General features: G+C 43.2%; 1 protein-coding gene across 2 annotated transcripts in view; it reads right to left on the reverse strand.

Annotated features, from left to right (window-relative positions):
- The window catches only part of RASGRP1 (RAS guanyl releasing protein 1), an 80103-nt gene that overhangs the window by 23238 nt on the left and 41594 nt on the right, over nt 1-15271 (reverse strand). Inside the window, exons 3-7 of one of the 2 annotated variants that reach the window (XM_081048226.1) lie at nt 12544-12649; nt 6785-6847; nt 5745-5876; nt 3643-3796; nt 353-526 (exon numbers count right to left, since the gene is read on the reverse strand). In XM_081048226.1, coding sequence (XP_080904352.1) covers nt 353-526; nt 3643-3796; nt 5745-5876; nt 6785-6847; nt 12544-12649 — 629 coding nt within the window. Of the gene's footprint in view, nt 1-352; nt 527-3642; nt 3797-5744; nt 5877-6784; nt 6876-11669; nt 12299-12543; nt 12650-15271 lie in introns of those variants that run through there. The other variant, XM_081048227.1, reaches the window with a different exon arrangement.

The raw sequence follows: 15271 nt of genomic DNA on the forward strand, positions 1-15271 counted from the left end.
GACATTTAACACAGCATGAGCTCAAAGACCTAAGACAACTCCAGCCCCAGGCAAACTTGGAATTACCCTTTCCTTTGCTGTGTGGACCAGATTTGGGAAAACAATGCAGGCTGGTAAGCATCTAAAAAATGGTAACAATCTAAAATAGATCTAAAACCATATCCTGACCCCTGAGATGGCCCTCTCCACATTGCCCTTGTCTGGGAAATAGAAGTCACCATGTCCAGATCTCAGGACAGTTTAAGGTACACTAACCCCATCGTGGTTCAGGAGGGAAAGACTTGGCAGGGTGGGGGAGGAGAGGGGATAATTTACCCCATAGCCCAGGCCAAACTTTTACTCCATCACTCACCTGGGCCACCTGGATGAACTTGATAAAGACTTCAGCTCGGAGCTGCGGGGTGGGGCGGCTGAGCACCATCAGCTGCACCCACTGGGAGATGCCGTTGCACAGGGCAATGGACCGCTCCATGGTGGGGTTCTCCTTCACGCAGCTGTTCACCAGGTAATTCTGATAATCAGAGAACTAGGGGGAAAGAAACCCGTCAGGATGGCTGCTCTGCTGTTCTGGGAGACCTGAGGGGCATGTCCCCTGTGCTCAGCTGATGGCTCAGAACTGCTGTGGGACAGAGGAGCTCTGGGCCCTCCTCCCTGTCATGCCCTCTGCCTGGCTGAAAAGAAATGGAAGGGAGGAAATCTTTCTTACTGTACCCACAGCATGGTCTGTACACCACAAGTCATTAGGCATAAGTGGATGTGTACCTGGCGATCCAACACATTAGTTAATCCAAATGTTGTATTTTGGTTGATAGTGATACTTCTAAAGAATACAGAATAGAAGGAAAATCTCAATACTAATTCCAGCTCTGCTGCTGAAGGGCAAATATGCATATATATTGGCTGAGTGATTAGGGATATACACACATATATATATTCCTCTTATAAAGCTTTTTCTCCTGTTCCCGCCTTGCATGCTCTCCATCTTCTTCCACTTCTTTCTTCTCTCCTTTTTTTCTCTCTCCCTCCTCTTCCTCTCCCGCTCCCCCAGCTGTTTTCTTACCTTAAAAACGGGATGATAAAATCTTCCCTATCTAGCACATGGAATTGTTATGATCAAACATGATAATATGTGAAAGCACTTTAGTTTTTCAAAGTGCTACATACACGTGAGGTGATGCTAATGGGATAATTATTACCTTCATGCTAAAGCAAACCTGTTTGGATTTCCTTTTAACTTGAACAGAAGCCAAGTGAGTTGGGTACATGAAACCTGGTTAGCTAATTCTGTGACCACAGTTTCCCAACTGGACAATAGCTCTGACTATGGTTGACAATGAAACAGCATACACGAAACTAGAAAGATCCCAGTTGACTGTATAAGTAATGATGGTAGCTCTTGTGTCTTTGTCACAACCAATCCTGCTCAAATAGGATAACCAAGAGGGAGTAGTCTATCTGCTCCAGTGTTCTATGGAAGTTTTTGGTGCTGCACCCCCCCGCCCCCCCATTTCTACCTCTCCCGTCTGAAATCAGGTGTGGCCATGTGGCATAGTTTTGCCAGTAACGTGAGCGGAAATGATGTTACTTTCTAGGGAAAGATAGAAGAACCAGGGAATGGTTTGCCGTGTTCCCTTTCCACCGCTACAGAGAGTGTGTCAAGATGAAACTTCCCACACCTGGGTCCCTGAATTACTGATCCTCTGCTGACCTACGTTAGATATGTAGTGTGAGTGAAAGATAAACTTTTGCTTTGTTAAGCCACTGAGACTATGGGGGAGGGACTCGGGGAGTTGTCATTTCAGTACACATACCTAGTCCCGCCTGACTAGTAAGATACTAATGAGAAAACAACCTAAATAAAATAAATGCAAATGAACTGATTCCTGTTTTACTGGGCCGTGATTGCTGATGGGTAGAAAACTATGAGTAGGACCAAAACTACTCTTTAGGAGAGACTCAAAGCAAAACTTACTGGTGCTGAGAGAAAATTCCCATGCTCCTTCCAGTGAACACATTTATATACCCCTCTAACATGTTGAATTCACTTGTTTTTTAAAAGAATCATCCCAGTGATCTCCCTCACCCTACCCTCCAAAGTATTATAATAAAAAGAAAATAGCAAATGCCGCTCAGTTCACAACAGGGAGCAATTTCCCTCCAGTCCCATGTTGGAGGGAAAATTATTGTTTGGGAAAACTGTTTAGAACATTTGTTTTAGGAAAAACAAAAAAGTCCCCCAGTCTTTTATGAGCGGCCTTGCCATTCAAAAGCAATTAAGGTTGGAACTGATGTTTTCTTTTGCAAATAGAACACTGCCTCAATGGCAGGGGAGCCCTGGAAGGGGACCATAGGCTCAGAGTCATTGTTCTACACTGATTTTTCACTTCTGCCTCTGCTGATCTGAGCGCTGGCATCAAGCAGGCATCCTGTCGGCCTGACTGAGCAGCCCTGCCAGCTGGGCTCCGATTTCCAGTGTGATAATGGCTCCTTTCAGTGTCCCTCCCCGTGACAGAGGAAGGCACTGCCAAATGGAAACTCCCCAGGTGGAGCTTCCAAGTCGGGGCCTGAGGTTCTGTCTGAGGGGTGCCAATGAGGGGACTGGGGGGCTAGTGCAGAATAATGCTTGGAGACTTATTTCCAAATGGTACCTGGAGGTGGGGGGCTGGGGGGTCCTGGCTGCCTGGGCAAAGAGCTGTGTGAAAATAGGACAGATGTCAACATTATGGGAGGAAAGATGAAATACCCTCTGTAACTGGGTTTGCAGGTCTCTTTCCAGATACAACGGGGCTCAATAAGTTGGTGCTGAGTGACTGAGACTTGCATGTGATCTGAGCTGCAGCCCTGGCTCTAATAAGCTGTATGACCTTGTTCAAGCCGCCCCCTGGGCTCCGTCCCCTCATCCAGGGAACACAGGTCGTCATTCTAAGAAATGCACCCAGCAACTAGGTAGTCCGTATTTTTAGGACAAAGCTGAAGACTGCATCTTTCAGTCGGGGTCGGGGGCTAAGTAACGGTAACATTTCTCAGGACAGCATACTGGCAGGTGAGGGTCTAAGTGGCATCTGACATGTCGACAAGCTCTCTTCTTTGGTACCAGTGTTTTTTGGTATCACATAGAGAGTTTTAAGGAGCACGGCTTGGGTCAGTATAGTTTATCTCTAGGATCAGGGGTGACTGCTGGGCCATGTCATCACCAGGTATATTCTGGGCTAGACCAATAACATCTACTTTATTTTGGGAATTCCCATTGCCATTCAAAACCTGTCCTAGAATGAACTCAAACTCTCAGAGGACATATCTCCATGTTGGGGGAGGAAAATTTTTAAAAGTTTTTCTGGAAGCCTAATGATTATCGGGGTAAAAGGTTGTGTGTGTATACGCTCACGTATGCATGTGTGCCCACCATGTTGTCACTTGAGCGAGTGGTAGGGTGGGGACAGGCATGGAGGATGGAGGGAAGCACAGTAGGAACAACAAAGGAATTCCGAGTGTACTGACTCTCCGGGCTGCACAACGGCTGATGGGAAAGCCCACCGTCACGGAAGGGGGCTCTAGAGGTAGGAGGTGGACAGGCTGTTGAATTTCTCTGCTTATCAGAAATACATCCCAGGGAAGCTTTTCTCCTGCCCCTTGGGTACATACGGATATCCTCCGGAACGACTTGAACTCAAGGTAGGTGAGGTGCTCCGATAGCTCCTCTGGTTCCAGATGGTCAAAGAGCAGGGAGACTTTCCGTTTCTTGCTGGTGTTTGATTTTATCCTTTGAGTAAGTTTCCTGGACCAGTCACGGGCATTGCTATGGTGGTTAAATGTGAGAGACAATGAGGAAAAATTAGAAATCGAAATTGCTTTTTAATGCAAGTAAATCCATTAATGTTTCCCACAAGAATGTACAAAACAATCATTAGCTGAGTTTCCTTGGCCAAAACAATGCATTAACAGAGTTTCCTCAAATGAATTATTTTCTATGGCGGCAACTAGGAAGCCTTGCTGGTTTTCTATGAACCTTCTGAACGCACAGGGGAACTGGGTAAAATGTGTTTACTTTAAGGCCATGGGAAGGACAGAGCCGCAGGCATCCGTCAGTTTCCTGGCCCTTGGTCATGGCTCCTTCATCTAACCCCTGGCACATCTGTTCTCTCCATAAATCCTGTGTGTTCCCTCATACTCATAAGGGGATGGGAACTCTATCTGGTTGGAAATCTCAAGGTAAGAGGGCAGTTTTCATGCCAGAAGAGCACAGAGAATCACAAAGAGGAGATGTCATGTTGCACAGAATTACATGTAGGAACGTGTGGTCACTCTGGGCAGACTTGTGGCGTTTCCCTTAAAAGTCCCCAGCCTCTGAAATGACTGAGGAAGCCGAGCTGTCCCTAGAGTGCCCCCCCACCCTCATTTTGATGTAATCCACCCCTGCATTTCTGATTCAGTTTCAATTTCCTACACTAAGAAAGGAAAGGGAAGCAGCCATTGGAGAGGTAGAAGGTTGCAGGTCTATTTCCCAAACAGGTATTCCTGAGAACCTTGTCTCTTTACAGAAGGATTCTGTGGTCAAATGAGTTTGGAAAATGCTACAAATTCTATAGCCTCCTTGGCCAACGAGCACATTACATACTCTGAGATGCATGGCAAAAGGCGAGTTTAACTCACCACTTCTCAAATATATCCGGTCAGACAACATCCCACTGACTAATTCCTAAAGAGTATTCTCTGGGAAATATTGGGAGAGGAAAGTCAGCGAGGGGCCTACAGGGACAAGGAGATTTGGGTTTGAGACCTGCCCTGGAGCCTAAGTTCTGCATCTGTAAAATGAGGAAATTGTTACTTGGAAATCTCTTACTTTTCAAGTTGTGTAATTCTAAGCAGAGTACAGAGACTCCAAACTGATAGATTTATTTGGGACTATGAAATATGATTTTGAAATCATTTTTACATGGCTATGGCACAGTGAATGAAGGCCCTACGTCCAGCTTCTGCTCTGCAACTAACTTAGCGAGCTGTGTGACCCCAGCTGAGTCAGACACCTTTGCTGAGCCTCAGTGTTGTAGGATGTTGAAGGAAATGAGCTCTAGAATTCATTTCAGTTCTAGAGTTCTATATCCTAGGGATCTGCACTATTCCAAAATAAAGTGGCCACGTTGTGAAAATCTTAGCATCCAATGTGTGCACTCTGTTCTCCCAAATGAGGGAAGGCACTCATTTTTCCACAGTGGACCAACCTCATAAATAAGAAATCCAAGGAATAATGTGAAATATTCCTGAGATCTCTTCCAGCTCTGGAAGTCGAAGTGTCTTTCATAGAATCCACATATGTTATAAACCCTCCACTCAATGCATTTTTCAGCAGTCCCTTCCCCATTTTCAAGTTTGGGGGTGGGGGGCTGTGGGCCTTAGCTGCTGAAGAAGCACAAGTTTAGTCACTGCTCTTTCAGTTTCTCATGATCTGGATACATTTTAGTCAATTATCGTGCTACCTGATTTCTTTTTGACTAGGACTTACATTTTTTTCTGCTCTTGAATTATTAGTCACCCACAGCTTTATCACCAGGGGGCTTCTCTGCTCGCTTGTTAAATGTCAAGCTTTTCACTTTGGTGAGGCAATTTGAACGTGCCTGCCTGAGGGGCTTGTGTCAGTGGTGAGAGAGCAGCAGTCATAGCCAGCAGTCAGAGCCTAGCTGAGCAGCCTGCATGGTATTAGACGAGGGAGGTGGTTTTGAAAGATTCGTCGAAACCTTGACACTCACATTTGAGTTGTGTCAATCAGGCGGCAGTGTAACTCCTCACCATTAGCTTTCACCAGTTCCTGAAACTCCTCCATAGTGTTTGTCAAGCTGGCATCCATTTTAAACATGATCCAAAATTCTGTTATCCAATACCTACGAGATGGAAGTTAGAAAACACAATCCAAAATGGAAGGCAGGGACTCATACTTTGGTGGGTTCTTCCCACAAAGAGTACTCAGAAAAAGACAGAGGCTGGTTTGTCCTGTATTCCTGGGAATATAGAATATAGAAAAGGGCTGGGGTGGGGGGAAGGGAAGACAACCCCCTGTTGACAAGTCTCTGGTCCACCATATACTAAATGCTCTGATAGGATAAGAGTATCATAATCAAGGGAGCCATGACAGATTTAGGCACAACTGTTAATCAGAGATAAAATGATAAGAAAACTACAGACAAACCAAATTCCAAAGATGGGGCAATGTCTCTGTAAATTATTGCACTTTATCAATTGTTAGACTATTATAAGGCCATTAAAGACAATGTTTACAAAAAGTTTTTAATGACTAGACAAGAGTACTATGATATAAAGTTAAGTGAAAACTATAGGGTACAAAACTATGTGTTTTGATCTCAACTATGTTTTTAAAATTTGGTTGGAAAAAAGACAAAGGAGATATAGCAAAATAGGTAGTTGGATGTGAGTATTGCTATAGTTATATTCTTTTCTGAATTTTCAAAATGCACAAATATGAGCTATTTACTTTTATAATTAGGAATAAAAACAAACAAGGCAATGTCTCCCTAAGTCATTTGATACCAAAATGTAAGACGGAGGAAAATATCCATAGAAGGTATGAAGCTCAGGCACACTTGAAAAAATTGACTGCTGCGTCGAGGAATTTCCAGTATTAACTACTGCCCTTCCCAGCCTGGCCAGCAGTGGTTTATAGATAGATGGTCAGGAATGGAGGCAGGGAGGGCAAGAGCTAGAGTCACCTTGCTGCAATCATTCATTTTACCCCACCCCTCCACAAAGCCCCACGTGCATGCAGAAACATTACCTTACAAAATAGCAGATCTTCAGGCAAAGGCCTGGTGAATTCTTTGCCAAGGCATCCTGATACGTGGGCTCTGGTTAAGGCAAATGGAAGCCTATGACAGAAACCAAACAACTTCTCATCTGTGGAAGCATTTGCTAAAATTACCCCTCCCCCAATAATTCTTATTTTTTTTAATGACAATGTTTTTTTGTCTCTCCAGCCATGGTATAAAAACCAACTTGATATGTGCAGCTGTCTGCCTGTTATCCTCTAGAAGGGTGACATGTTGACTTTCTATCTTGCCCATGCTACAATAGCTTATGGAATGAGGCTGCAGCATTTCCTTTGCAGAAGTAGAGTTAGGAAGTCAACAGTATGGAAAGAACCCAGCACAGGTGACCTACAAGAAGTGAGAAAGGGGCAAACGACCTCCTGCTCATACCCGGAGACCAGGAGTCCAACGGAGACAAAAAGAGCAGCCCCTTCTTAACTTTTAAAATGGATAAACAATTTATACAGTGAATGAGAAGAAAGGGATGGAATAAGTATTCAGATATATTGTCATGATTATAAGAAGAATATGAAAATGATAAATATGCCTAGAGAATATCAGTAGGTTGACCTTGTATGTTCTGATGGGAAATCCAACAAAGCCATGTGAATAATCCAAAATACAACTGAAGATCACATGAAGATATCATTTGGAATATTCCACAAGAATGGTGCCATCCTAAGAATATGAAAGAACAGCAAGATTCCATCAAGTTCATGGGTCTCTCAAGATATATAGAAAGAACATTCATGTAAGAGTGAAAGAAATGCAAAATTCAATCCAGTGATGAGTCTGGGTGGGTCCAACCATCTTCTGTCAACAGACTGAGGCAATCAGGCTAGTGGGCTATGTGCCCTGCAAGACTCCGCCCTCTTTCTCTTCTGAAAACTGTGCCATAATTACTGCAATACAGGGCTCAATGTATCCCAGCAGGGTCCTTGAGAGGAAGCCAGGGAGAAGCTGGTGGAGATGTCAATTAACCGGGGCAGCAGGGGTCTTCCCTCAGTGTGTATGCCTATTGTAACCCCTGGAATGTTTAGAATTAAAAATAGCAAAGTGAAAGCCAGTCCAAATCATGGTATAGCTGGGTTTTTTTTATCAGGAAGGAATCTGTGTATTTTGAGATGTTACATGTCTGCAAAGTTTTAGAGCATATTAGAATGATAGCCTTGAAACTTCAATTTGGAATATATAATTGTTTTATACTTGTGGTTTTAAATTGAAATCTCAGGAAGCTTATGCATAGCTTTGGAATATCTAAGATGTCAGCTTTTGTGTTTATAACTTTAACTACTAGAGTTATAAAAAACTTTAGAATTCAGGAAGTCCTCTGAAATATTTAAACATAATCTAAAATGTAGAATTCATAATTGTAGTTTAAAACCATTGGCAGTATTTAATTAATTAGCATTGTCCAAATTAAACAAATCTTTTTCAAGGTCCCATAAAAATGCTTCGTGGAACATGCAAAACTTATAGAAAGAATAATAAGATTTACAAGCTAAACTTGAACCCCTAAAAAAAAGCTATGGTTGTGACATTTGTACCTTTAATAAAATACCTTTAATTTTTAAAAACCTATATTTTAATAGATTGACTACCTATAAAATCTGTCATTAAGGGCACCAAAACAAAACAAAAACAAAACCACAAAACCACACATGCATCAAAAAAGGTAATAAAAATAAGCCCAGGCAACTGGCAAACCTCATGAAGTAATAGGTTCTCTCAGCCCTGCCTTTCTTTGGGCATAGAAGGTAGGAGTGAGAATTAGATGACTTTGTCTTTATGCCACATCCTAAGAAAATGCAGAGATTCCCCTCAATGCAGAGATTCAAGCCTAAGGCACATTCTAGATAAATACATCTTAGATTCTATGTTTCTATTATTTGATCCACTTGTTGACATTTTTATTTTTCCTTTCTTACGAGGAAGGCACAAAAACCACATTTCTCTTTTCAAACAACTAAGTGGACATATAAATCAACATGGTGCCTTTTACTGTGTTTATCTTCTTCTTGGTAGTTCTTCTCTTCCAATGCCCCTTCTGGCGGCAGTGTCTTTGTAAATCCAGTCAGTCTAGGTCTAGTCTACACGGGAGTGCTGAGCCCTTAGGGGCAAGCGGAATGCCAGGCAGAAGGGCAGGACCTCCCAAGGTCATTAGAGCTCCTGGGCCTTAGCAAAGGCAGCCTGGTGAGGCAGGCACCGCTTTCCCACTGGAGGACATGAGGAGATACATACGCCTTACCCAGGCTGGTAACCAGAGGCTCAGGCTTCTGCCCCCTGGGGTAAGCGTCCTTGTGGGGGGTGGTGGGGGGGAGTTCAGGCTTCACACCCTTTCCTTCTTCTCATAGCTACTATTCACTAGGAAGTACCAGGGCGGTTCTGACTGTAGTTTTAAGGCATCTGAACGATTCAAAGCATGTTTTAAAATTTTTTTCTCTTTCTCTCTTTTTAACAGTGGTAAAACAGGAACCCTGCTGAGCTTCCTGAACTAACAATTCTATTACTTCCAAGACAGAGAACAGGGAACCTAAGTGCAGTCAAACTATCATTTTGCCTTCAATGTTTCACCTGGGTTTCGATGAGGGGAAGTCTTCTTTCATATTCCCTTCTTAGAATCCCTTTCCCTGCCCCAGACCTGAGCAAAGCCCAGATTTCTCACCTAAAAGTCCTGACAAATACAGAAAAAGTATCCCAGTGTTTTGCACCCACCATGTTGCAACATTCATTGTGTCCTTCCTTGAGATGACTCTAAGCTAAGTTCTAGAGAAACAAAGATAAAACAAGCCTCGCTTCTTGCCCTAGTGGGGGAGACCACACGTAAACAAATCATTTACAATACATTGTAGGTATTTTTAAATCTACGTTAAAAATATATTTATATTTTTTCTTTATATATCTTACAAAATATATATTTATATTTTTTCTTGTACATGTTCTTACAGTAACATGTAATCTAATTAATTTTTCAGTACCCTTGTGAAATTCTATATTACTAACACAATTCAAACTACAGCAACGAGACCTGAACATTTTGCAGTGTACTTAAAATAGTCACCTATAAAGACCAGCGTATGTACATACCACATTTCAAAACTTACAGACTGAAGTTTAGGTACATCAATTTATTTAGCTAACAGAATACAAACACTTCACACTTTCTGCAATCATAGATGAAAAGCTTTTCAAGGCAGATTACATCCAGGCCAAAGATACAAGGGCTATACTGACTTAAGCAATATAAAACTTTTAGGAATTACATGGATTTTCAATCAATAATACCATTTTCAAACACTAGATATCTTCTTAAAAGGAGGGGGTTGGGAAAGTCAGGAAAGACTTCACAGGGGGCCTTGAAAGAGTTTGCTAGGGAAGAGGGAAGAACCGTAAGAGGACCCATGACAGTCTGGTGCATTGAGAAGTTCAGTGTGGAGGGGAAAGGGTTTCTGAGAGCTGCAGGATGAAGCAGGATAGATACACTGGGGTCAGACTGTGGAGGGCCATTTCCTGGCAACTGAGAAGTCTGACGTTATCCCTCTGAAGCAATCAATGGTACATCTGATTTGCTTCTTAGGAAATAACTTCAGAGGTAGGTAATGAACAGGAAGGGGAGGCATGCAGATGACAAGATTGTAGGGGACAGAGGCCCAGGAGAGAGACCATGGGGGCCCGAACAAACGCAGTGGCATGGGAATGGAGAGAAGAGACCTAGTAAGAGTCATTTCTGGAGTAGAAACCTGGGATTGGGTGATGGACTCCGTAGGAGGTGAAAGGCAGGGAGGAGTCGAGAGTGCTTCTGATGTCTCTGGTTTAGGCAACTGCATGGGTAATGACACCATTAACTGAAACGGAAAATGAAAAGCCAGATGTCAAAGCACAATTAATGGGGTAGTGTTTGGGGATGGGGGTGGTGAGTTAATGAGTTAAGTTTTGAGCATATTAATATTGAAGTGTCTGCAGCACAAACTAGTCCAAATATATATATTTAATGGTTTGAGTTAGAGAAATCCAGACTTGAAAGTCATCAACACAAAGGAATGGTGGTGACAATCCTGGTGAGAAATCACTCAGGGAAGGAAGGAGAGTGAGAAGAAAACCAGGATGTTATATTTCAGAGGTGCTCAAAGAAGATGCTAGATGGAATGGTAGAGGAGAGACAGCCCAGGAAGGAGGAGAGCCAGGAAGGGGCAATTCCGGAGCCCTGGAGGGAGAGTGGAGAGGCGAGGGTTTGTCAATAATGCCCAATACTTCTGGGAGGTCAAAGTAAACAAGGATGGAAAAAAGCCACTGGGGCTTAGCAACCAGGAGGTCATCGGTGACATCAGAGGAAAGTTTGAGTGCAGGGTGGGGGCCACAGTTGAATTAAGGAGCGAGTGGGAGTTGAAAGATTGGAGATACTGAATGCAGACTATTTTAAGAAGTTTGCACATCAAATTTCTAACCCTAACAATGGAATGAAAGGGAGGCAGGGCTGAGAGTTTATTTTTAGGTTGGGGAGATTTGAATGTGTTTTAGGCTGAGAGGCAGGTGCCATTGAAGAAGCAGAGTTTAACAGTATAGGGGAGAGGGGAAACAACTGACGGGTAAGATTCTGTGAGACGCACAAGGGAGGAACGGGAAGGGGGGAGGAGTGTGTCCACCTTGTGGGCAGGCCGCTGGCGGTGCCCCAAGGGAGGGCACTCCAGGTACAGTTTAGTTCGTAGACCAGCAAACAGTTTTCCAGTGAGAAGTATTTAATCCCTGACATCGTTTAGAATTGCTGGTACATTGAGTTAATAAAAAGCAGACCGACTTTGAGGGGGTTTTATTATAGGTTTGAACTTCTCTGCTGACGAGACACCCACTTATTACCTGCACCTCTTAGGCTGTGGACCTCTCGTAAGCCTCCGCTCTTGGAATGCCACTGGAAACGCCTCCTTTGAGATGCGAGGTAAAGATTTCTAAGTTGGTTTAGAGAAGAGATTCAGTCCTGATGGCATTTATTTTTTTTCTGTGTGCCGTAAGATGAAAAGGGAGGGGTCAGGAGAGTGGTACAAAATTTGAAGAGCCGCCTCGTGACTCAGTACCAGGGACCCAGGCTTCAGGTGCTAAACAGTCTCACCCCACCTACGGCCCTTCTTCTTCAGGGGTCACAGCTTACGGTGTCATCAGCGAGAGGGATAGGGCAGGCACTTTATCTCCCCTACTCAGTTCACACCCCATAAGAAGGTTAAAATCCAGCAGGGCTTGCTGCCTGAAGCAAAAAGGCACCAGCAGACTCTCCAGATGCTATGGCATTAGGAATCTTTCTCCAGAATCTGGGGAAGATTGCAGAATTGGACAGGAAAGCCAGAATACAGTTCATCATTTGAGTCATGCCAGCATGCTTGTCAATTTGCACAGGATGAATATGAATTTTGATTGTTCTACAGGAAAAGTATGTTTACTCGCTACAGGTACTGAAGAAGACTGTTTTTGCATGTTGATTTCTTTGAGTACTTCCTAGAGCAACTGGCAATCAATAATATTGCCCGACCCAAGAGAAGATACATACGTACATATGTGTACACACACACACACACACACACACACACACACACACACACACACACCTTGAAAGGTGTGTGAACCCACTTACCACTCAGGGTTATTCCAAATCAATCAATATGAAAGGACACTTCAAATTTCAAGATACTTCTAAAGGAATCCCATTTTGGGATTGCCAGTCACTGTACTAAAAGGATATAGGGTTATCACTTTTTGGAGCAGTTCAGCAGAGGAAATGATAATTCGATGCATGGTCAGCATGACTTGCAACAGTTGATTACTTCGACACAGGTTCCCATCTGCATCTGAAAACATAAAGAGCAGCAGCTGAGTGAGGCCCCATCTGGGGGCTGCACAGCCCGCCTGTGGGCTCTTCCCGCACAGAGATTTCCTTCCACTGCCTCTGGCACCACACATCCCTCCATTCTCTGCTTTTATCCTCCTACTGCATTCTCCCCTTCCCAAAATGTCCATTTTGATGCTCATTAACCACCCCGCCTGAAAAGTGGCAGAATCTTGGAAAAGAAATAAAATTTGCACCAGTACACATGAGTCTCTGTTGGAAACAGAGGCACATACAGGTTTTGTGGGGCCTAAAGCGCGTCTAATTGGGGGGGGAGGTCCCATCTGGGGTCAGAGTGAAAAAATTGTAGTCTTAATAGATTATAGATAAATTACCTTAGTTTCGCAATTTTTACAGAAACGTACGACCATCTAAATCCATTTCTAGGGCTCTCCCATGGACTTGGAGGAGCTGTGAAACATAAGCTTCCCTAGTTTTTTGGGCTGTATATCTCTGGATGCAATCAAAGGAGGAAGACGATGGGCAAACATTACATTTGGGAATTATGGGTGGGTTACAGGCATCCATGATTTGTATCAAAGAACACGGTTAGCTAGGTTTACCAAATCCTGGGTGGTACCAAATAATAAGATGCATTCTATACACTGGCGTTGGGTAGAAAGATTTCCCTTAGAGTGGTTTCCAAAGTATTTTTAACAGTTATGGCATGAAGTATTAGAGGCTGTGCTGGTTATTCGCTGCCAGATCCCTTTGTCCTTCACCATGGGTTGCATCACCATTGCCAGCTAGCTTCCAGCTGAGGTCAGCCATTGGGAGGCATCAGAAAGAGAGGAGAGGAGAGAGAAGTCAGGATATTTTTTTCCTCAGGCAGCACTTGCCTGACAGTAGCTACAGGTCTCCTTGGTGGATGCTCACACTGGTTGGTCCCTCCTTCAGGACTCCAGCTCTCACTGGGATCTGACACTACTCATCTCCCTTGGCCCTTTGGCCCTAATGGCGGCAATGACTTCTGGCTGTTGATAGTCTCTGGGTGCAGTTCTCTAAATCCACTCTCATCTCTGTAAGTAGTTCCTTCAGTAAAGTATAGTCATTTAAACAAACCATGTGAATTCTATTCCCTGCTGGGAACTTGAATCATTCAGGGTAAAGTATCAAATGAAAAGAATACAACATGAATTGGGCTTGATCATTGGATAGCTTTTTAAAATACATTATATAAAAGGTTGTCATTGTCCTTTGTTCCAAGTGTACCAAATGGTAAATGAAGGACGGAGTGCATTTGGGCCGAGGATTCAGAAGTCCTGCCTCATTCTCAAAGGATGACCTGAAGTCATAGTTCATTGAGAAAATGTAAGTAAACTACAAGAGGATCACACACTTCCCATCACCAAACCCACCAAATACCCGCACTCTATTACTCTTACTGCTTGCTTTCCATTTCCAAGAAAGGCATTTCTCAGAAGCCGAAGCTGCCACTGTGCTCTGGTCTCCTCCTTTCTCAAGGACTTTTATCCTGCCTTTGTCCACTTTCTCTCCTGCATAATAAACTTTTTTCTCTCTCTCCTGATTTACATCCATTGGCATTGAACATGCCCCATAATCTCCTATTTAAAACAAAATGAAATAAAACAAAACCTTAAACTCTCGTCCTCCCTAGCTACCTCTCCATGTCTCTGTTCTCTTTTTCATTAAAACTTCACTGTGATCAATTTCTCACCTCCTGTTCATTTTCAACCATTCTACTTTGACTTCTAATTCTATTATTCTACTACACATTTTACTTTCAAGGTCACCAGCCAGCTCCACATTGCCAAATCCAAATGCCTCTGTCCTCATCTTACTTTATGACTCAAGTTGCACTCAACCCAACTCAACCCACGTTGACAACTCTCTTTCCCAGCACACTTTCTTCTCCTGGCTCCCATAACATCACACACTCTCAGCTTCTCTCTCATGCTCTTCTGTCTTCTCTTCCTCTGCTGAGCTTTTAAATGTCACCATGCTCTGTGGCTTACTCCTCCCACTTCTTTTTCTCTAACAATTTTTAAAATTTAAACTTCTTAAATTTAAAAAAATGTAACTATTTTTCTAAGTGAACTCATCTAGTCCTTTGGCTAAAATACTTTCTATATGATGATAGCTGTCCAACTTACATCTTCAGCCCTGAGTACCAAATTAGTATGTCCAACATCCGACTTGGCAAATCCACTCAGACTTCTAATTTCAAACCTAACTCATCCAAACAAAACTCTTGACCTCTCCCTCCCCCATTTCATTCCTCCTCCACTCTTCCTTATCTTAGGAAATGGCACCACCAACTATCCTCTCAGTCACCCAAACAAAAAACCTAGGAGTCATCCTTCATCTCTCACTTTCTCTCACATTGAACCCATCAACAAGTCTTGATTCTACTTTTAAAAGTGTATCACAAATCCATCCATTTCTCTCCATCCTTGCCATCTTATTAGTTGGAGCCATCACCACCATGCAATAACCTAATTGCCCTCCCTGCTTCCACTCGTGTCCACCTACAATCCATTTTTTATACAGAAGCCAGGAGCACATGAGCTCCTAAAACCCATTCATCAGGTCATGTGCTTAAGATACTTTAATGGAGTCCATG

This window comes from Rhinolophus hipposideros, assembly GCF_964194185.1.
Source record: "Rhinolophus hipposideros genome assembly, chromosome: 5".
Lineage (NCBI taxonomy): Eukaryota > Metazoa > Chordata > Mammalia > Chiroptera > Rhinolophidae > Rhinolophus > Rhinolophus hipposideros.